The 22,891-nt window shown below is 42.2% G+C and overlaps 1 protein-coding gene across 2 annotated transcripts in view; it reads right to left on the bottom strand.

Moving 5' to 3' along the window:
• ncalda (neurocalcin delta a) overlaps positions 1–22,891 on the bottom strand; it is a 51,895-nt gene that overhangs the window by 9,846 nt on the left and 19,158 nt on the right. Inside the window, exons 1-2 of one of the 2 annotated variants that reach the window (XM_084027756.1) lie at positions 17,023–17,249; positions 1,357–1,767 (exon numbers count right to left, since the gene is read on the bottom strand). In XM_084027756.1, coding sequence (XP_083883882.1) covers positions 1,357–1,734 — 378 coding nt within the window. In that variant the 5' untranslated portion in view covers positions 1,735–1,767; positions 17,023–17,249. Of the gene's footprint in view, positions 1–1,356; positions 1,768–17,022; positions 17,250–22,891 lie in introns of those variants that run through there. The other variant, XM_084027755.1, reaches the window with a different exon arrangement.

Below are 22,891 nucleotides of genomic sequence, written 5' to 3'. Positions count from 1 at the left end.
TATTCATTTTAAATACATAAATGTGTATTCTGAGCCCCGTTTCATGGGTGGCTTCAAGTAACGCGGTTAAATATTGTCTCTAAAATTAAGAAATCTGCTCAAAGAGACATGAAACGGACTAACTAGCTGCTGTTACACAAATGTGGAGGAAGAAGGAAAAACATGAGGGGAGAAGTCACACACACACACACACACACACACACACACACACACACACACACACACACACACACACACACACACACACACACACACACACACACACAGTGTATATGTGCAGCTGTAAAAGCCTGTTTACATGACAAGCTCTTGTGCAGGAAATGCCACCCATTCTCCCCCTTTTCCCTTTTCGTTTTCTCTTTTTAAGGTGCTCACAACCTTCTGCACAACCCAGGAGACGTTTCTAATTCTTTAACTGTCAACCTTAAGTACAAGTGTGTTTCCCACAGAGGCAAACAATGGGATTCCATTTATATTAAAGGCTGAAAATAACTAAGAAGTCTCACAATGACCAGGGTTTCCCAAATTGTTTACGCATGTTTAATCTTTCTTTCAATGGAAAAATAAAGACACTGAAAGCTAAGTCTAACCCACGGAGCCGGCTGGGCATTTTATTTGATATTTAACTTCATTAACTTAATGAATAACCATAGGTTAGCATGCAGGACTTGTAAAACTGTCAAGCATTCCTCATCTTTCCAACATTAGCCTCTTTATAGCAACTATAAAAGACACCAAGCAGGCTGAAACAAATACAGACTACAAGCTAACCTTTGGAAAAAAAGCAAAAGCAGGAGGAGCATATAGTGTATTCAGGAGGCGTTTTAACAGACAAGGATTAGGCTAAGCTTTAGTTCCATTTGTGGAAGTAAAAGGTGATGAGCAGATGGAAAACCCATCCTTTACCTTTCCAGATAAAAGCCATGTTTAAGAAGGCGTAGAAGCTAATGAATCCCTGACTGCTTCCAAAACGGCTTTCATTCAATTAATCTTAGCATCTAAATGCTTCTTTTAAGCACGCTGACTTCCACGCTGGCAGTAAGTGAGGTGCTGAACGACATATGTCTCAGAAATCATGTTTGGAGACACGGCCAGCTCCATGTCTGCGAGAGCTTCCTCCCTCCTCTCCTAAAAATGCCAGCACTGTTTTTCCAAGTCTCATAAAGAGTGTATTATGGATACAGTGGCGGCGCTGTTAAACACAAATGTTTAAATTACTGCCTCGACTAATGTTAGTTAGTGTGTCCATGCGTCACCAAAACAGCCGGCCTCACAGCAACACGACCATGTGCTAGAAACCTTTTAGTGTCATTTTCTGTCTTGTGTTTTGCAGTTTTCTATGTTGTATTCACTCACCTGAACGATCTCCAGCATCTCAGCTTTACTGATGTACCCGTTTCCGTCCAGGTCGTACATACTGAAAGCCCACTTCAACTTCTGCTCCAGCTTGCCGCGTGACGTCACACTTAGCGCGATGATGAACTCCCGAAAGTCTATCGTCCCGTCGCCGTTGGCGTCGAACGTGCGGAAGACGTGCTCGGCGAACTTGGAGGCGTCTCCGTAGGGGAAGAAGTTGCCGTAGATCTTCTTGAACTCCTCCATGGAGAGGTTCCCGCTGGGGCAGTCCCTCAGGAAGCCCTTGTACCACTCCTGGATCTCGTGCTCGGTGAAGTCGGTGCTCTCCAGCAGGTCCTGCATCACCTCAGGGCGGAGCTTGCTGTTCTGCTTCCCCATGTCTGTCGGTCTGGTCGGTCACTCGGCTCACAGCTGGGGGAGAGAGAGAGGAATGTTGGAGATATTGATCAAAGACATACATAATTATTAGCTATCGATAGACACGTTCAGGAGTGATGTCACACTGGCACGCCCACGCAGGGATAGAAAGCAAAGAACCTTTCATGGTTCCCTGCAGCAAACGCTACCGATATCAAAAGAGAGCAAAAAAGGGAATTTCATTTGATTATTTCTCCTCTTAGAACTCATTACCGGTCGGTCCTTTGAAAAACTTGCTTTGTGTTATAATATGTCTATTGAATAGCGTTTACTTTGACAGGGAAGCTCAGTAATTGGTTCCACCACTGGGTGTTGGAATCCCACGTATGCATCATTTAAATAACCGCTGCTGCTCTGTCCTCAAGTGGCTTTACCCAAGTCTGGACCAAATATGTAAGCAAACCCGCTTTACGTTTATCGGGACTAAAATCGCTCCCTTTTTTTACAAACTAATGGAACTTTCCATGGAAAACAGCGGCGTATACTCTGAGTACACACACCACCATATGCCCAACGTGAGTTTAATTGGCCTATAAAATCTTTACAAACACTCGAGTCAGTTTAGCTTCACTGGGAGGAAAAGGAGGTGCAGCCAAGTGATATTTAAACTGAACATCTCAACAAACATCATTTACATTCAGAACCTCTTGAGAAACAACTTATTGATTTTCTTCCTGGAACTGGCTTATCAGCGTCTGTCATGCAGATCTTTAAAAACAGGATAAAGTGTTATAATCTATGTTTGCATTCGACTTCAATGTTATATATGTTATATATATATATATATATTATATATATATAAAATTATAAAGCAACGGTTTTCTGTACTGATCTAAATGATCATTTATCTCACAATATCTATACACTGACAGACAGATGAAGTGTCAGAGTTCAGCTGGGAAATAGTGGCAGCAGGACAAAAAGAGAGCCGCAGTGGAAGAGTGTCTGTTTTATATCTGCCCTTCTGGTGACACAAACAGGAAGTGCCTGCTCCTGGTCTCAGTGAGATTGTGCTTTAAATACAATAACCATGCTCTTTCTGTACATGTACATGACATGTGTGTTATCAAAAGCCTTTATGTGACCTAAAGTATAAGAACCGAGCATGTTTTAAACGACCACATGCAGTGAATTCTCTAAAGTACTTTATTGTGTATATGTTTAGGTTGTATATGTCCAGTGCTGGATGTGTACTCAGCCCTCCCAATGCCCCGTCAGCCTCGAAATGTCCTTGACTCTGAAAAGTCTCAGGAAATTAGTCACTTGTGTTCTCAAAACCACCTAGAGAGGTCCTTGAATGCATCTGCTGTAGGAAACCATAGGAAATGACAACAAACCTAGTGAGCAGGTCAGCTACAGTGTCTGGGAATCTCATATAATGTGATAACTCAGACTTTTAATCTACCAATATCAGCACAAATCATGGCAGATATTAAAAAAAAAAACAGACCTACTGCACTCAAGGTTCAACCAAGGCTGCCACCGAGTAGAAATTCCACAATGTAAGCAAGGATATTTGAGAAGTGATAACTTATCAGAGCGTTGAATGATCTACTCCCACAGTCTGATGGGGAAAGCTTGAGTGCTCTAAAAGACTGTAAAACAACCAGCCAGGCGGTTAATGCTACAGAGCAGCGTCTTCCTCTCTTTGGAAAACATGGCGATGAAAACAGCTCTTATGACTGAGTGAGACTTCATCATAATAAAGGAGTGCAATCGCTTGAGTGGCACACACATTAATGGAAGAATGATTTGTATAGGGAGTTATGTTTGACACTCTCTCTTCTACTTCTACTGCGTTTGCTTGCAGAGCCACACAGGACCAATGCTTTTGAATCACAAGGCACAAACAAGTCGTAGGAGTAGGGGAACAAAGACAGGTAAGGCCTTCCACATTAAGTGAAAGAGCATCGAATAATTAATGTAACAGGCTTTTAAAAATGGAGGATGTTAATTAACAGTCCTTTGCAGTGTTGGCTGGTAATGGGGGGCACTTTGGGTAACCAAAAATGTAGTGATAATAATGCAGGAACACACGAAAATGTGCTAAATATGCTATTACTAACTATAACCAGTAGGGTACGCTTAAACACACGTATAAATTGTACATCTATTATTTATTTATATATAAGCTTTTCTCTTCTGTCTTTGAGAAATGCCCATTTTCCCAATGACTCTATTGTTAAAGGATCTCCCTGACAAGTTATTTTCCATATAGAGCATGGCCAGTGCATGAAGACCATCTTGTGACATTGTGTTCCTGACAGTTGTCAATTATTTTCCGGTTGATCGCCTAATCGATTAGTTGACTAATCGTTGCAGCTCTAATATCGTGCATATCAACGTGTAATTGATTAGCATCGTTCTGCCCCATTATCACTGATCCAGCTGTTTGAGTCCTCTGTCCTATAATGACGGGAGAAACGTCATGACTGGACGTTTGGTCGAGAACGTTTTAAAAACTTTGACTTGACGCCAATTACGGAGCTGAGTTAAAGGTGCTGCTACGGCAACAGACCCTCGGAGTGATGACAGTGGAGTCTGTCGCCAGGCTCTTCACATTCAGTTCACACACACACACACACACACACACACACACACACACACACACACACACACACACACACACACACACACACTGACCACTTTCCTTTGTGGGCAAAATTTCTCTGTAAAACACAAAGACTCTCCATGATGAAAGGCTGTGAAGATGTTAAAAGCTGCATGAATACATTCATGAGACGGCTCTCAGATGCTGATAGCAGTGAGGTATGTAGAAATGGAGCAGGATGGAAACCATGTTTTAAAATTCTCCCCAACACATTTCATCTTTAGCCATCTTCAGCTGTCCTTCATCCGTCCACTTACAACACATCTTGCCATCTTCCTACCATCTCATTCATAAAGTTCCTGTCTTTCTCTTCCCCCCTCCTTGCCTTGCACCTTATTTCCATACCCTTCATCCTCTTTTATTTCATCCTACACATGAACAATTCACCCTCTTGTAAAGCGATTTCACTGCAGTTTCCATAGTAACATTGGGCAAAAATCTCACAGCCATTGATGAGCTTTCTGGCTCAGTGTGCTGCACATACCCATACGCATGGGTACACAGACAAACACACACATTCACCAGTGAGTGCGGGATGTGTGTGTGTGTGTGTCTTGGGGGTTGTGTGGGTGCAGGTATGTGAGGTGAGTAGCAACAAGTAGCCAACTGTGATCAACAGTTGTATGGTCTCAATGTTATTATAAATCATTTACACAAAGCAGGGCATCAAATAATGAGAACAATTTAGCGCTACAGCAATCTGCTCTAGCCGTCATCATGACATTAACTGAACTAGACCTTTGCCACCTGATTCAGATAAAAACATCTCTTTGATTGTGGATGTCAAGTCAGACTGTTTAAAGTAGAAAACAGCAGAAAACTGCTCTACCTGCACCAAGGTAGCTACCAAGGTTATTAAAGTTCTTGACCGAAGGCTCATTTGTTTATTTATTCAGATAATTAAGAGGTGCAAGACAATCTTTTACACCTTTTTGTTCCAGTATAACTGTGTCACTTCACTTCTGGATGCAATGGCTGCATTAAAAAGGGGGGAATGGACAAAAGGTTAGAAATGGGGTACAACATAAAGCTGAGCAATAAACCCCTTTTAGGACCATGTTTTAAAAGGAAAATTGAGCAACACAACTAATTTATTCCAGCATCTCAAACAAAGGGAGGCAGCGACGAATTGTCACTGCGAGTTGCACAAGATGGGAGAATCCCTATACCTTCTAAAAAGCAGTGTGTTTTCTTCAGGGATACAAAACATTTCTTTATTTGGCAAAAGCTAATAATTATTTTGTCTTTTTTAGGCATATAAAAATAAAATAGTAAATCGGTGTGATGTGAAAAAATCTGACATCCTTACCACAACATTCAACCCAAATGCCCTTATTTGAAGATACCATCATCCCATGTAAAAGGAAACATCTTAGAACATTTTAGCATTAGTTCAACCAATATAACCACTCTTCTCTCTTTCCCAAGGGACTATGCAGCTCTCCTAAAATCCACTGCACACAAGATTAGAAAAACCCCCACAACAAATGCCCTTTTAGCCCTGGCTGTGCCACTTTCCCAAACTACAACACCAGCTGTTGCAGAGAATGAAAAGGGCTTATGGTCCAGCTGCAGCAGATTCCTGTGGAGAAGGAATCTCAGAGGGAGAGGACCAGTGAAAAAAGTGATGTCTGAGTTGTTAGAGTGTTAGAGAGTCCAGTTACATTAAAAAACACAAAGAAAGGGAAAAGACTGCCATCTCCAACACTGCCAACTTTCTGACTACCTAAGTAAAAACAATACCTATCTCCCAAATCAGGGGCTGAATCCTTAAAACACTGCATTATGAGACCTGTTGTCCCAGTCCGTCTGGGTCATCTGCATCTTCATTTCTTCCCTACCACTGACAACCAGGAGCTTGAAGTCTTGCCACGTATCACTGTTGTTCAAATAGTTGGCCTCCAACGTGACTGAAAACATTCTTTGCTGCCATTGCAGCATTTGCTAACGGGCCACGGCAACCTCTGAGAATTGCGTCACAGCTGCGCACCCTCGCATTTGCAACCGATTACATAATGTGTCCCTCCCCGGTTGCTGCTGACCCTGGATACGTGCCATTCAAACCAAAGAAAAAACACTCACAAGGATCATCAAGAATGCCTCCAAAAGCAGTAAAAAGAAAGGCAGACCCTTCACACATCCCATTAGCTCCTCCTTCGGAGCACCTCTGGCCAAAAAGAGATCTTACAAAACCTCTTTCATTCCCCAACAGAGTATGCATTTTAACCAAGGTCAGATAGACTGCCACTTCTTTTACAGCTTTGAAAACCTGCTCTTATTATTTTTAAGGAACTGTTTGTGTGTGTTTTATAATTTGAGAGTCTTTCATTTTGTTATCTGTTCATTCGTTTCTATCACCATGTGATAGACAATAAAGTTTTTTGAATAGAATCTAATTGAATCGACCCTTGTCTGACCCACCTCTCGACCCGAGTCGAGAAGGTGGATCAGTCAACCTTTTCAAACACAAAATCAACGCTGGTTGAGGCCTCAGCTTGAAAGGGGTTTAAGTAGAGCACTTCATTTGGAAAGCTCCCTTTCCCTTCCTGCAATACTTTGCATAACAGAGTGCTAATTTGTAATTAGGTATGGCTTTGTTTAGTTGAGCATCAAAATGTTGACAGCCAATACGTGCAGACATAATAGAGCACTTATACTTGGTTTATCTCGCTGCTCACTGCAAATAGTTCGTAACAGAACCCCAAATGATGTTGCTAAATTTACAATGGAGAACCAAAGCGGTTTGGGAAGAAACCTCCAAATAATACAAGAGAGAACCACACAAGTGTGATGTGTAACCATAAAGAAATGGGAAGGGAGGGTGTCTGTTTTTGCTTTTTTTTTTGTGCTGAGAAACAGCTGTCCATTTGGTTTTTCTTAGTGCAAGGCAGCAGTCTCCTGAACAATGGACAGCGGGAACAACAGAGATGGGAGTGGGGAGGTGAGGCAGAGACGGACAAAGACGTACACACACACACACACACACACACACACACACACACACACACACACACACACACACACACACACACGCACACACAAATAGAAATTAAAATAAGAAAGAAAATGCCTGCATCTGCCTACATCCTACTGGGCCCCATGAGACACAACTCTGGACTCTCGTTTCCTGTCCCAGCAGTAAAACCCTAAGACAATTCAAGCCATTTAATAATACTTCATCACTCAAGCCAAGACAGTTTGTTTAACTAAGCTAATTAACCATCGATGTCCCCGTTTTGTACTTTTCTTTGTTGTAAGAGTGCAGTCTGACTGAAACACGATAAGGGCTTTTACCCATCAGAGCTAAAATCAGCGTGCATACATGTGTTGGTTCCAAAGAGGCGTCCAAAAGGAGAAACCTCTCCCTCAAACTTCCTGATCTGGCACTGGGAGGTGAGGTGGGAAAACACAGAGACAGGCACTGGCAGACGGCCAGGCAGTAGCTGGATCCAGGGCGACCCAAGAGGGGGGCAGATGAGTTTGTACTACTTGGACTAAAGCCAACTTTTCTAGGATCTCACTCCTTGATTCTTCCCGTTTCTACCAGTAACTAAGCTGACCTTACTAGTTCTGAGCTCAAAACCACAGAAGCATTAGGGGATTGCTTGCTGGTTAGCACGACGCTGCCCACAGTCGATATTTTCAGCCCTAATACTTTTATATGGCCTCCTTAGCCGTCATTGGGTTGCTATGGCAACAGACTTGATAGGAGGAGGGACTTTGATTCAGGAGAAAAAGAGTGAACCAATAAGAAGCACAAGATGGCCCACTTCCTCAAGTCACTTTCATAATCAACTTAAGGGTTATGTAATTTCATCTATGTAGCCAGAGTGCAGAGATCCGTCACTGCGCCAGTACTATTACGTTTTATTTAATAAGGATCATACATCTTTATTGTTTAGAGTGGCTCGCTCGAAAGCACTTGCTATATAAATGTCTAAGGATCCAGGGAAATAGAGGATGACAACAAATTTGGCGGACTGTCAAGAGAATAAGCATCGCATGCCTGCAGGGAATCTCTTCTTCTTCTGCTTCACTTCCTCTTAGTCCACCAGAAAAAGGACCCCTGCCTTGTATTTGAAGGTTGTGTCTAATTTGTTTTGCTCCCTGTCTGCTGTGCCCTGGTGGGAGTTCTCCATCCGAATGACACTGGACCCAGCTAATTGGTTGGATGACTAAATGATGGGCTCCAACAGGGGAAACAGAATAGATGTCTGTCCGTCTGTTATTTGAGATATTATGTTCTTCAACAGTCCGTATAAAAACCTCCTAGTCTGACAACATTTAATTCATGCAATTGACTGTTTGAAAAGCTCAGACCCCATTATAGCTGACTCAACGCACTTTACAAAGTTGAATGAGGAATCACCACTCAAAATTCTTGTTCAGTTAATTCTGTTCAGTTAAAACGTTTGCCAACTGACAGCTAGCTACTAACGCTCAATTGAACTTCTCATGCTGACTTTTTAATGGCTTCTTCTGAAGTCAGTCAAGGGTCTGAGGCTGAAGCTATCCCAGGGAAATAGTCAACATCATCTCCAATTGATTATTTTGTGTAAGACACATGGAAATAAAGTAAGAGCATTGCTAAAAAATTCAAATTATCGCGTTCATCCCTTTATATAAGTATCAGTCGAACTAAAGGCCCGTGCATACCCCTATAACATCTGGAGAGATCCAAACTTGGACTGATCTGCTGTATGTAGTTACAGTAGCCTATGACTGGAAAATTGGTATTTGGGGGAGGGGTTTAGCAAACAGGCAATAACACGCGAATGTGCTCAGCGTGCACGTAAACATGAATCTCCTGCAGAATCAACATCTCAAAAACGTTTCTATGACTTTCAATATTTAATACACCTACTGCTGCCTTTTTCGGTTCAGCTCGGTACGTTCAAAGTGAATTTTCCATGAAACCGATGACTGATGATAAAAAAGAACAGCCTCCCACTCACTCACACCCGCTGGATACAAATTTCCATTAGCATTGTGAAGTGGGACGGCTGTAAAAATGTGCCAAAGCTGAACTACAACTGATAAAAGATGTTTGCAGAGGAACTATAAGAGCAGCTGGAGAATGAATGGCTGTTAGAGGATAAGGACAAGGTCTACTATGTGTAACAATGTATGCATTATGAGGGGCTGAGTAGCGAGACCGAGGTTGGAACAAAAAAAGAGAAAGGGAGAGACTAAATTTAAGTCAGCCAGAGCTTGAGCCTGGAGATGGTTCTGATTGAAGAATGCCCCAGGGGATGCAACAAAGCTCGCTCTGCTTCCTGTGGTCAAAGAAAAATATAGAAACAGGATATAACATCACGGAAAATAACAAACAGAATGGAAGCTACATCACAGTGGAGGTCAGGGGTCAGGATGAACCCAGGGAAATGGGATGTGTTGAGCAGTGAAAATGTTTTGGAGCGTTAAAGTTCCCTTCCATTTTAAAGTGTGTAAAAATACTCTGCTATGCCGAACAGCTTGTTGAACTTTTCTCACATGAAAAAAAAAGGAAATGGCTCTGGAAGTGCACACCGACTCTCCCTCATTGAGAAATTGTGGCTCTATGAATATTTAAATATGCAAATATCACAGGCTTTCACCGCCGCTGCTTGTAAGAGGTTATCAGGTGAAAGAGCGGCGTGTATCACGAGCCTCGGTCAGAGCCAGACGATGACGAGTCTCTTGTAAACCAAAATCTACGACTAGCAGACGTATCAGAATAGTAAGTGTAGTAGGAATCTTTTATTTGTTTACTTTGTTTTTCAACTCGTAATTGGCAGCTGCTGAAAAACTGCACACTCCACCATGTGCACTGGCAAAACCTTAGCCGTGCCAATGCAAACTCTCAGACTAGATAAGGAGCTCATCTGTAAAATGAAAAAACATTTCAGACACTACTTAGGTCTTTTTCTCTGTTTGTCATATCAATATGTGTCATATGTAATAAATGTAAAAAACAAACCTGGAAGGCAACCACCAGTTTGCACTGTATGTATGTTATGCAATTTGCATAAAAATAAAAAAATATCAAGCATGTCAATTCATGGGTTATGGCCAAAAAAGTGCTTTGTGAGGTCACAGTGACATTTAACCACTGAATTCTCATCGGTTCACCCTTGAGTCTAAGTGGACATTTGTGCCAAATTTGAAGACATTCCCTCCGGGCGTTCCTGAGATATCACGCTCACAAGAATGGAAACAGAACTCGGGCCACGGCTGTTAGAAGAAAACTAGAATTTCTGGTATTTTAGCTGTAATTACCAAAAACAGTCCCATCAGGTTAGTCCACTCATAAATTCTTCCTAAGAACATTTGCAATTGACTATTTAATAGTTTAAGGACAGCACAGGACCCTTGGACTAATGCTAGTATCAGATAAACTCCCACCGTCTACACAGGGAGCTAATACGCACTTTAGAATGACTAAAGACCCAAGAGGAAGTCTCAGTTACTGTGTAGACAACTAATCACATTATATTTATAAACAGTGAGGGAAAAGTCCTAACACAGCATTTGTCACATGCGTGCAAAAAGATATTCAAACCCGGTGAAGCACTAAGTTGTGTGGGCTCACGGTATCTCCATCTGTGTTGTGAACAGCTGCCACAACAAAATACGAGCGTACAATACAAAAAAATCCCCACTCCACGATAGCATCTTCAATTCTGACGGCTCGCAATAAATGCGCAGCTTCAGGAACAATTTCCAAACAGATATTGCATCCGAGGCATTTTTTAAGTGACAATCCAGCGATAGCTCTCTGCACCTCTCGCCTCACATTCCCCGGTAATGCATGCGCTCCGACTGACAAGATCTCTGCAGGCACTGAGGAATTCTAAGTAGTTGTGTATCCGAGATCCATCTCCGCCGAGCTACTTCACTGTCGTTTGCGATACACCCTTTGGGAAATAATTCACATCATATAGTGCAGAATTCGAGATTTTCTTTATTGGCTATATGCCTCCGAGCTCCATGTGAAAGGAAGAATAACCGCTACCTGCAAAATAACCTCAACAGTAATTGCACTCGGGGATCCCTGGGGGGACAGCCACTGACTCTTGTCCTTGCAAAGATGCCACCCCTTTCATACATGGTACATCCCTCCATCACCAATACACATGGGACATAACCACTCATTCATATGAAGCCATGTGGACTTTGGCTGGCCTCGCTGTGTCCGGCAACACAATGGCCTTCATGGATCCACCGACACCAGCAGCAGACCCACAAGCACCCGACGAGGCTGATCCGGTGAGGAATCAATCAAAAGGCATAGGCCTGGCGTGTCATGTCAACGAGCTTCAATATGAATCCCATTGAATGTGGCAGGGTGAGTGCAGCATCAGATGATGAGGAAACCCTGTCCCTGGACTCTAGAAGAACTATTTTAGTCCACAATGGGTGAGAGATGTCATGATGTGGTGCCCACAAAAAAATATCATCAGCCAGCCTGGCACCACGGTGAGTATTACTGGAAGGACATCCCATCGTGCACAATTCCAGCTGCGCTAATCGATGAGTTTCACAGAACTCACACACTGTCAGGCAGCTCTCAGCCACAGAGCTGAAGCACCAAACTGAGCTGCCAGATGTGCAGATCCGGTACAAAAAGAGGAAAAGGTAGTACATGTACCTTCCATCTTGTTCATTGTATCTTTGCAGCCAAGTACAAAAAAAACACCAACCGTAGAGAAGCATTATATTACTGACCTATCTATTTAATCTTAAATGCCCAACGCCATTATCACAAGTGAATGAACCACAATCATAAAGTGTCCAACTAAAGATAAAAAGTAACACACTAGCATAACCTTTTGATTCACAGACTGTGAAAACGAACTCCCTTTGTGTCTTGAATCCAGCATGACTTGACAATGTGTGTGAATTCCTCTCTGTGACTAAAAATAGAGCATCTGCTTCCCATAGTTCCCCTAACCCAATGCATGGGAGCCTATAGGCCAAGGTCATCCTTTAGCTGAGGGCAATCTCTCATAAACATTCTGCACCTCAATGGTGCTGGATTTCAGTTGTGTGACCCCATGACCCCCTTATAAAGAATGGAGAATAATAAGAACATGGCTGACCAGCTGTCCTTAGAAAACCACTACTAACATGTGTTGGTCTGCAAGCTCTCTCTGAACTTGTTAAATGTATGACGTGAAATTACACAAAGTTATTTTTCTTCTAAGAATCTGATGCTGGAGGCCATGAAACATAAAAGAAAAAAGAAAAAAGAAGAAAAAATGTGTTTCCAAAAATAACTCCCATCGAGATTCAAAATATATTTTCCAAAGGAAAACTGGCCAAGACGGCATCACCCTTGTGATTCAATAATACCAATAAAATGCAGAGAATTAGCGAAACACAAGTGCCTAATTTCCTCTACATGCTTAAATGCTGAAAATATATTGTATCCAAATATGAAAGATGAACTCTGAAAACAGAAATAAAGCGTATCCTTAAAAGGTTTAAAATGTTGACTGAATTCTGTAGAACCACAACGGTCCACATGAACCTTCTCAAAAGTTTTAAAGGTGCTAATTTGACATTCAGAGCATTAATCCACATCTACACATCCATCTAGTATTGTGGCTTTAAACTCTAACCACCGCCTCGGCAGAGAGGTGTAATTGTGCTTTAAGTGTCGGTTGCCCCCCCTTCTTTTAGTTCTGACCTTTATGGTGACGAGCGAAGATAAGCGAGCGAAGTATTGAAAGATGTCACAGCCATCGCATCACAGTAACCACAGCGACAACATCACCGTCATTATCAGTCAAATTGATGTTTCAACAGCTGCCCTTCAGTGATGTTGGGGGATTTACACTGCATAAACACGTTTGAGATTTGAGTGTAAGGTACTCACTGACAAACTAATTAAACAGAGGGCCTCGGCCATTGTTGAACATATACTAATGTAAAACTGCACAGCAGAGTTATCAACCACAGCGTGTCAAGCTTTCACCTTACTGTGACATCCAGTTCACTTCAGTGAAGTTCCCCATTTGAGACGAGGAGCTCTAAAATGAATGGCACTCTCTCTGAGTGCCAGTGTTTATGTCCGGTATGAGAGCCCACATTTGAAAATGTCTTCCACTTCAAATTAAATCCATATCCTATGCAAAAAAAAATGATTATACCTACAACTTTCACTCTGTTATACTTTTTTTTACTACCTCTAGTGGTGTTGTAGATGCTTTTACAAGAAACCATCTCTTTCTCTGGTTAATAATAGTGACGTACATGAAAGACCGAACCCTTGACTCCTTGATAGTGTCTCTTGGTTTCCTCGACCACACAGAGCTGCCATTATTTAACAGCTGATAAAAGAGCGAGAGGAATCCAAGGCAGGAAAAACATCCAACTGCCTCGCCAACTGTCTGCCTCTTCTCTTATCAAACGGTATCGTTCTCACTTAAGAGTCGTTCTTTCCATTTCTCTCTGTTTCTGTCTCCCTCTCTGGCTCCGGTCATAAATCAACAGTTACATAAACTGCCTTCAAGTTAGTTTCCATGAGTGTTACATGAGACTCCCTTAAGTACAAAACAGGAAGTTATAGAAGTTTGCGTGTAGCAAAAAACAGTTTTCTCCAGGTTTTTTTTGAACGGATGTGGGCACAGATATATCAAATACAAATATAACTCTCTCTATGGGACTGCAGCAGAAGAATACCAGGAGGGAGTCAAGTCACCTTTTTCCATGATATAACTACTTAAATCAATAAAGGTTTTTATGCAACGAAGATCCCTAGCCATAGATTCCTTATGGTTATAGTTAATCACTAAGTCAGACAACTGTTAACCACCATTATTAATCATGTGATTTCTAAAAAACAAGTCTACACAGTGAAGGATCACAGAATGAGCCCAAAACGCATGTGATTTTGGTAGAAAACAATTTTGTCCCACATTTCCTTGCGGCAGCAACATTTAAATCGATGCACCATCTGCTGTTTGTGTTTGTACATTTGGGATGAATTGAAAACATCCTTCTTTGGAGGTATGATTCTATTTTGGACAGGAATCCATACCTGAATTGTACAGCGTTGAGGTTTGTCATTGTGCACACTTTCTGCATGCAATAAATGGAATTGCTTTAAAAATCAACAATATCCCTAGCTTGATGTAAGTGCAGTCTGATCGTCCTCTTTTCCTAAGTCCCTATGAATTCTCTTTGACGTCTTTCCTGTGGTATGTGAAAGACAGAACGCCATTTTTTGTTAAATATTCAACCATAGCAAGACTTACAGCGGTTGGTTCGTGTAAAGCTTTGAAGAAAGAGCAACTCCAAAAAGCGAACTGTTAATTTTGATGAAAGTTTGCTGCCGTGATATTGCATAATTGTTATGAGGCCACTAAGGAGCTCAACCATGCAGTATAAAGCTATCAACTAATGCCCTACAGCATGTAATAGAGAGGTGTAAAAGCAATACAACAGAGGCAAACCATCCACACAACCGAGCGATAAGCTGGGTAAAATTCTGACCTGTGGCCGATGTGTGCTGTGTTAATGACAGCCGGAGAACAAAATGAGTAAATACCATGGTAACCAACGTATCGCCCCACTCAGTCATCCCATTGCCTCTGTTCTAAAATGACAGTCTGAAATGACAGAGTTGGTTTGAAGTATCAAATACAATTTCCCACATGTTCCAGTATTCTGTTCAATGCACAGATCCAACACTACTATGTGTGTGGGCGGGAAACCTGCTGCAGGGTTTTCACCTCAGTTTAACTCTCTAACTTCGTGTAAAGATGGTTTCGTACACAGGTTTGGCATAACACACACACACACACACACACACACACACAAAATAACAATTAGACATTGGTTGATTCATAAATAATTTTTTTTAACATAATATAAACATCATCGTGTAAATACAACAGCAAGATAAGACCTAAGATGCCATATGTGGTCATCTACAGCTGCCAATTCAGTCTCCAAAGCCGTTTCAACACAAAGCGTTTACCGTGCAAGATCCGGAAAAAGTTGTACTTATTTAGGTTGTATTTCATTTTGTCACCTCCTTCTTGTTGGAATTCATTCAACAGCATGCACACAACACAAAAAACACGCGTCAAGAGAATTCTCCACTGCTGCAGGATGTTAGATAAAGCTGCTGGCCGTATGCTGGAGGGGTGTGTATGTATGTGAGTGTGTGTGGCAGTGGCTTGTTTCTTCATGGTAAATGGTGCCAGCATACCCAGCTCATAACACACACTTAATGACAGTATGCTTGTGCACAAACACAGCGTGTTATGTTGTCGGACGGACATGAAGACAGACCTTTTCTGTTGCTCGACTCAGAATGGCTTCTTGTGGTATTCACGCAGCTCATTTCACAACAGGAAGAGACACTTCTGAATGACGATGCACCCTCGGGCTTACAGGACGCTTGAACCTGCTCTGCACGGACAATGTGCACTGAAGGAAGACTGCTATTCATTGATGCGTGTATTGAAATAGGCCATGTAAGGTATTATGTCACAACAACCTCCAAAATCGAACCGTAAATCCAATCTAATCTGCACAGTAAATGCAAATTGGTTTCCTAATCTGAGGCATTTAATTGGATGGAGGTCCAACATCTGCGACTAGAATACTTCTGACAGTGAGAAAGACCTGTTACATGCCTGTTGCTGCTTCATTAAGTTGGAGGAGGGAGGGACTGCTAAGGAGGCAAGAGAGGAAGGGCTAAACTCTTACAGAAGACGAGTTGTAGAGAAGTAGAGAGAGAGAGAGAGAGAGAGAGAGAGAGAGAGAGAGAGAATGAGAACGTGTGGAGTACTGCAGGGAGATCCAAACCACTTGTTATGCACATTTCCCTTTCTTTCCACCCTATTTGGGCTAAATGCGTGCTGGCATGCTATTGTTTGAGGAACACAGGGAGGTGTGTGTGTGTGTGTGTGTCTGTGTGAGTGCAGGACAATGGGGAGGGGTCCTCAAGTTAAACACTTGTCAAGAAAATGCATTTAAAAAACTCCTTGGAAAATGTGCTCAAGTCACCCACTTTTTTAGGAAAACCTAGATATACAAGCTGACCATGAGAATGCGAGAGTTACATGTCTGCGGTGGGTGCATACATCCGAGGGGGGGGCAGGTGACAGCTGCTGTTTCCCCCCTCCCTGCCTCCACATCTCTGGCAGACAGAGGCAGCAGCTCCAGCCCACACTGCTGCCTCTAACATTAGCAACGCTCCGAGAGGAAAAGCCATGTGGAGGTGCCCATCACTTCCAACTCCACGACACATAACACTCTCAGCCCCCGTAATGATCACACTCTCTCTCTCTCTCTCCGTTTTATCAGACACTCACTTCCTGCCGCGGGGTTGAAATCAGATCGGGCTGTGTGTGCTGAGAAAGAAGGCAACTAGTCTCCGAGATAACCGAAGATAATCAGGGATCTCCCATCAAACCTCAAACACCACACGTTTCTGCACTTGTTGAGCTAAATGATTCAAAAGGGGGGGGGAAGAGAGAAGTGTTCACACATTCACTCTCCGTCAGGGATTTCTTTTAAAATGCAACTTCCTTTCTGCACAAATAAGTAAACTCATCTTTATCCAGCTTTAACTTACTGCACGGCTCTTTGGAAGCAGCCAAATCACACACACACACAAAGAGAAAACACAGGAAGCTTACCTCACTTTGCAGCAACAAGTCGTTCAGCAGTCCATCACCCAGCACTTTCTCCCAAGACAAGTTTGTGGAAGCAGCAGCACAAAAAGAAGCATGCATAAAGGAGAGCAGCAGAAAGAAACTAAGATGAGAGAGCGAGTGTGAAAGAACTGTGGAGGAGAGGGGAGGGGGGAGGAGAAGACGGACTGAAAGAGACAGAGCAAACAGAGACTGACGGACTCCCAGAGACTCCTCGCCTGAGCAGAAGCCCACAAACTAACTCTCTCCTCTGCTCGCCCGCCCGCCTGCTTCTCCAGCCTGACGTCAGCACGGTCACGTGACCTCACTCTGGTGTGGAGGGGAAATGAAAGGGGAGGGGAGACGGAGAGACAGAGGGAGAGAAAAAAGAGAGAGATAGAGACGGAGAAGCCTGTGTTGCCGTGGTAACAGGCACACTGCACAGCAATGATTTCAATAGGTCATCTGACACACACAGACATGCACACACACAGACACACATATTCGTACATCTAGAGAAGCTTGTGAAAGACGAGCTCAGCGACTGCAGACGCACTAATGTAGAAAAGATTAACAGACAAAAAGGCTCAAATTTCCCAATTTTCCGATTAAAAAAAAGGAATGTGCACCAGACAAACTGTACTTTTGAACTTCGGCTGCTGGAACCAAAATAAGCAACATGTTCAGCTCTTAACACCAAGTTTGGTTTATTTTTTGAGGGGAAATGTAGGGGTGTCACAATACCAGGAATTAGGAAAATAGTTGATACCAATACGAGGGAAATTCCACAATGCTCGATCCCACATTATATCCCATGTACTTCAACATGCACTCTTTCTTTACCATTTGCATAATCCTTTTTGCAAATGTATTAGTAATCCCTGATGATCTGCCTCAAGTTTTTCCACACACCAGTCACACGCTTTCTTTAATCAATTATTAAATAATACCACTGTATATTAGGTGATTCACTGTATATTGGCAAGTACTTTGTGACGAATAACTGAACAATATATACAGCTCCATTGCTTCACTTTGTGTCATAAGTGAAAAAGAGGAGGGGCTATTCACAGACGGGTCCGAGAGAGAGCAAAACAGAGCGAAAGCGGGGGGAGGGGCTGATGCGCTGTGCCAGCTCTACAATTAAATCAGGTTTTACCCTTTTTAAATAAAATCAATATGTGGCAGTCAATGTTGATATTCTGGAGGGCCAGTATGGGAAATACTGGTGTGTGTGTGTGAACGAGAATGACAGGGAAAGAGTGCTATGCAGAGATGAATGAACGGAATGATATTTATATTTTAAAAAAACAAACAAACCCGGAATTAATTTGTGGCGCTCGGTGTTGATTCTGTGGCGCTGCTCCACACATTGGTCTATGTATGGGAAACACTGATTCACACTCACATTCACACCTACGGGCAATTTAGAGTCATCAATGAACCTATCCCCATCCTGCATGTCTATGGACTGTGGGAGGAAGCTGGAGAACCCGGAGAGAACCGCTCACACGGGGAGAACATGCAAACTCCACACATACCTGAACCGGGAATCAAACCCGATCCTGGATCCGTTTTGTGCCCAGTTTGAGAAAAAAAAATACTATTTGTATGGTTCAGCTTGCAGCCAACCATGACAGTGTTCTTTGATTTATTGAGGTTTGTGATTGGTCTACTGCAACAGCAGGGATCGGACTTGAATGTCACATTTTTAAATGACACCCTGAGCCCTAATAAAAAGGTGTGATTCATAAGGCCTTCCTCAGTTTATATATTACGTTTTTTTTTTCAGGGGAAAAATCAATTTATTTGTCACGATGTCGTGATAGAAGAGCTCATGTTATCAGAACACAACTTTAGTTATTAGAAATGGACTCCTCTCTAAGTCGTTAATTCCTTCAGGACTCCAGTGATTTATTCAACACATGACTAATAAAAGAACTGCATCTGTACAAACTAGGGGAATGGAGAAGAAATGAATAAGGAAGAAAATAAACTTCATTACTTTAGGGAAGTGGGGAATACAGCGGCTCCGGTTTCAATTGCGTTTTTTATTTCATTTATATAATAATACTGTGAGCACACCTCAACAAAAAGATCGGATTACAAGTGTAAGACTACAGTCAATCAGCAGTGGGGATCTGGGCATGATTACTCGTTCATGTCTCATTAGCAGGGGAGAGACTAAACAGACACGTTGTTTTCACCGTCAGAGTTAATGATGCACATCAGCCTGGACTCTTTCAGGTACTGTAGCAGCAGAAAGACGTCAGAAACGTCTGTCTTCACACAATAACAGACTGCTACTCGAGTAGACTTGAGGCTGCAACTTGAGGGGGTAGTTTGACATTTTGAAACCACTCTCATGTTTAGCCTTACATAGAGACTGTATACAGCCAGGGTTTAGTTTTAACTTCTTTAAAAGTGTCCCACAACTGTCCCAAATTCTACTTTCAACTAGGCATGGGACATTGTAGCACTACTTTCTTCACATTTGCAATTATACATTTCTCTTCAGTCCCAGAATGGCAATTTCCCAATAATGTCTAACTATTCCTTTTACAAAAACACGATGGTTTTTAAGTTCTATTCTGGACTAAGATTTGTGAACGAGAAGCAAACCTGCAGCATGCTTCTATAAAAGGGGTCATCAGATTATCTGGAGGGCTGCCTGACAAGTTTTCCTGCAGCAAGACCACATTATTGATTTTTACAATAAATACTGTGATACTCTTCCTGTTTTTAATAATAAAAAAGTAAAGTATTTGTTAAATTGGAGCAGGTGCATGCATTTATATACAGCAACTCTGTATTCAGAATTGCTCCACTCATCTGCAGTGTCACCTCACTTCCACTTCCAGAATGTGCTGTGCATTGTGTCCAGTTAATCTGGGGCACAGCTTGACCGTTAGACAAAGACTGAGGGTGTGCAGTGTGGGACAAACTATTTCAGGGCCAACTAAAGACCCTCCTTAGCCCATCCTCCACTGACTAAAGCTGGGAGTATGAACCGCTTTGGGCTGATTGCTTTCATCTGAATAGCATCTGCTGGCCAGTTGAATGGGGCACAGTGGGGCCCAGTTTAGGGTGGGGTAGTGTGGAGGGTGGGGCGAGGTAAGCCAAGTGAAAACCACCCCCCACTGGACTTTTGTTAGTAAGGGTATGTGTGGCTGAGTGGGAGGCACATGGATAGCGACACAAGACGAAATTCCACACAGTGCAGGGAAAGTCATTTAATAAAGCCTGCATATATATATATATATATATATATATATATATATATATATATGAATAAAATTACTGCAAAGAACCTGCTTGTAGCAGAGAAAAGAGTGAAGAGAACAGCAAAGCACAAGGAGATTAGATGATGTAAGACACTGAAATGAGAGTCTGTCCAGCCAGGGGGGTAAATTGGTTGAGGGATAAATAATTTAGACCAAGGCCCTGAGTCCTGGGATTACCTGGCTGACTGGCCATGCCTTAAGGTGAATACATGGTCTTTCAGAGTAAGCTTGGGTGAAGCACTGTCCTCCATGTTGAAAAACCAAGTTGTATCTGTATACCCTTCTTTATATGGGCTGCATTTGAAGGGACGAGGTGCTGGTAATAATGAAGGGTTTGGGCTACTTCAGTTGTTGGTACAGGTGATAAATAACATTATTTAATTAAGAAGACTTGAAATTATCGATTGAGACCATAAACTCACATTAATAATGTTTACTGACATAATAAATCAAGAGGGAATTTGGGTCATTTTCTCATAGACTTCTACACAATCAGACTTCTTTTTGCAACCAGAGGAGTCGCCCCCTGATGCTCAGTAGAGGGAATGTGTTTTAGGCACTTCAGCACTGGCTTCACTTTTCAGACCCATAGGTTTGCTTCTGGTTACTACAGACCACCTATCATACCGTTTGAGGGGCTTTTGACTACTTTTACACTCTCTGCACAGCACTTCCGAGGCATGTAACCAGCTTCTTTGTGTGTGTGTGTGTGTGTGTGTGTGTGTGTGTGTGTGTGTGTATTAGGATGTAGGGTGGGTAACCAGCACTAGAGGGAATTCCTTCCTCCTGAAGACTCAGGAAGCAACAGCATGGGCGGAAGAGAAAACAACTTCTCTTTCCAAGGCAAACCCTTTAGAAGTTGTTCCTTTGGGAAGGGACACTCCCCCCACACTGTGCCACCGTTAGAAACTCCAAATAACTCCAGTATGTTCTGCAGCAAGTCTAAAAAATCAGCGGAGGGTTGAAAAAAGTCGCCGAGTATGAAACAACAAACTCAAAATACTGAAATGGCAAATGAAACCTAAACAAGCAAAACTGAGAGATTACAAATGTATGTTTATGGTGATGTTGCACAGATTTTTGTAAGAGTGAAAATTGTTATGAGCGGTGAGACCTAAAAGCTGAATGTTGGACCTGTATCAGAGAGCCGTCATGTTAATCTCAGCAACTGGGCCTGGAGACATTAGATAACAACAGATTAGTAATTGGATAATCAGCTTTCAGTTAGGGAGAACACTTAATGAGGTTTGAGTGTCTTATCTAACGTTAATGAAAGCATGCACACACACACACACACACACACACACACACACACACACACACACACACACACACACACACACACACACACACACACACACACACACACACACACACACACACACACACAAGGTGTTAGTGTTACATTGTTATAAAAGGCTAAGCTTAAAGGGAAAAAGTTCAGATTTTCCATCCTGGATCCTATTTTCTCATGTTTTTTTGTGTCAAAGTGACAAATGGGGACAACAATTTTTAAATTACTTGAGTAAAGGGAGAACGCTGCAGCTGCTAAACAGCAATGTAATCAGGTGGTGCAACTCCTCACTGTCACTGAACGTCCACTAAAATGACTTATTTTTGCAACTGACACACTCGGATTGTTATTACAAGTGTCTGAGAACATGATGGAAAGTACCCTACAGGTGGTCAAAGGGTCAAAATCCTTCTCCAACTGGAGGCGTAATGGATACACTTCCTTGATGCCTTCATTCCCAGTGGGACGAGATTTCATTTTCTTAAGAAGCTAATACTGGTTGTGTTGTTTTCTCTTTTTTTTCAAATTTAAGTATTCTACAATCATGTCACTCTACCTGGAGAGGTTGTGGTGCCCCCTGTTGGTATATATTTGTTCTGCTGTTTGTAGTCACATATATGTGTATTGATAATGAAATGGACCAAGTCTTGATCTGAAATAACGCAAGGGTTATGCATGATATTGGGATACTACCGGCACCTCATGATATACACATTATTTTTAGGTTGCACACTGTCCAACATCTGTGAACTAAGCCTTTTATATACTAGCGTTTAACTAGAGATATTGAGGGGAAAGGACATCCTCATACACCCCCCCACCACCAGACATGTGAATGTGCAGCCATGCATAAACTCACATACTGTAGGGAACCTTGTCTAAAGAAGAGGCATCGTACAACAGCGTCCACTACGTCTACTTGTGATGACGTTTATCCTGCAGCAGCTAAGAGTCTCTGAATCAGTGAATCTCTTCCAAACAGCAGCTGTACCTTCAGTCCAGTAAGATTAATTGACACCTGGCTAAAATAGGTAGACATGATTGTTGAATAGCACATAGCTCCTCGTGTGTTACGTAACTGCAATACATGAGGTGGGCGACGCACCGCGCTCAACAGGCTGATCCAATGTACCACACTGCTTGCCAAAACAAATGACCAAAGCATCTTCTTGTTGCATAATAAAACTGGTTCTGATAATGTTAATGAATAAAAAACGAAAAAAAAAACGGCAAAAAAAAAACAATAGCAATAATTTCTAATAATAAGAAAAGACATTGAATTTACACATTTGTAATG

The sequence above is a fragment of the Eutrigla gurnardus genome (genome assembly GCF_963514095.1).
Source record: "Eutrigla gurnardus genome assembly, chromosome: 14".
Taxonomy (NCBI): Eukaryota; Metazoa; Chordata; class Actinopteri; order Perciformes; family Triglidae; genus Eutrigla; species Eutrigla gurnardus.
Note: the sequence above shows the minus strand (reverse complement) of the source record. Positions and strands in the feature narration are given on the sequence as shown.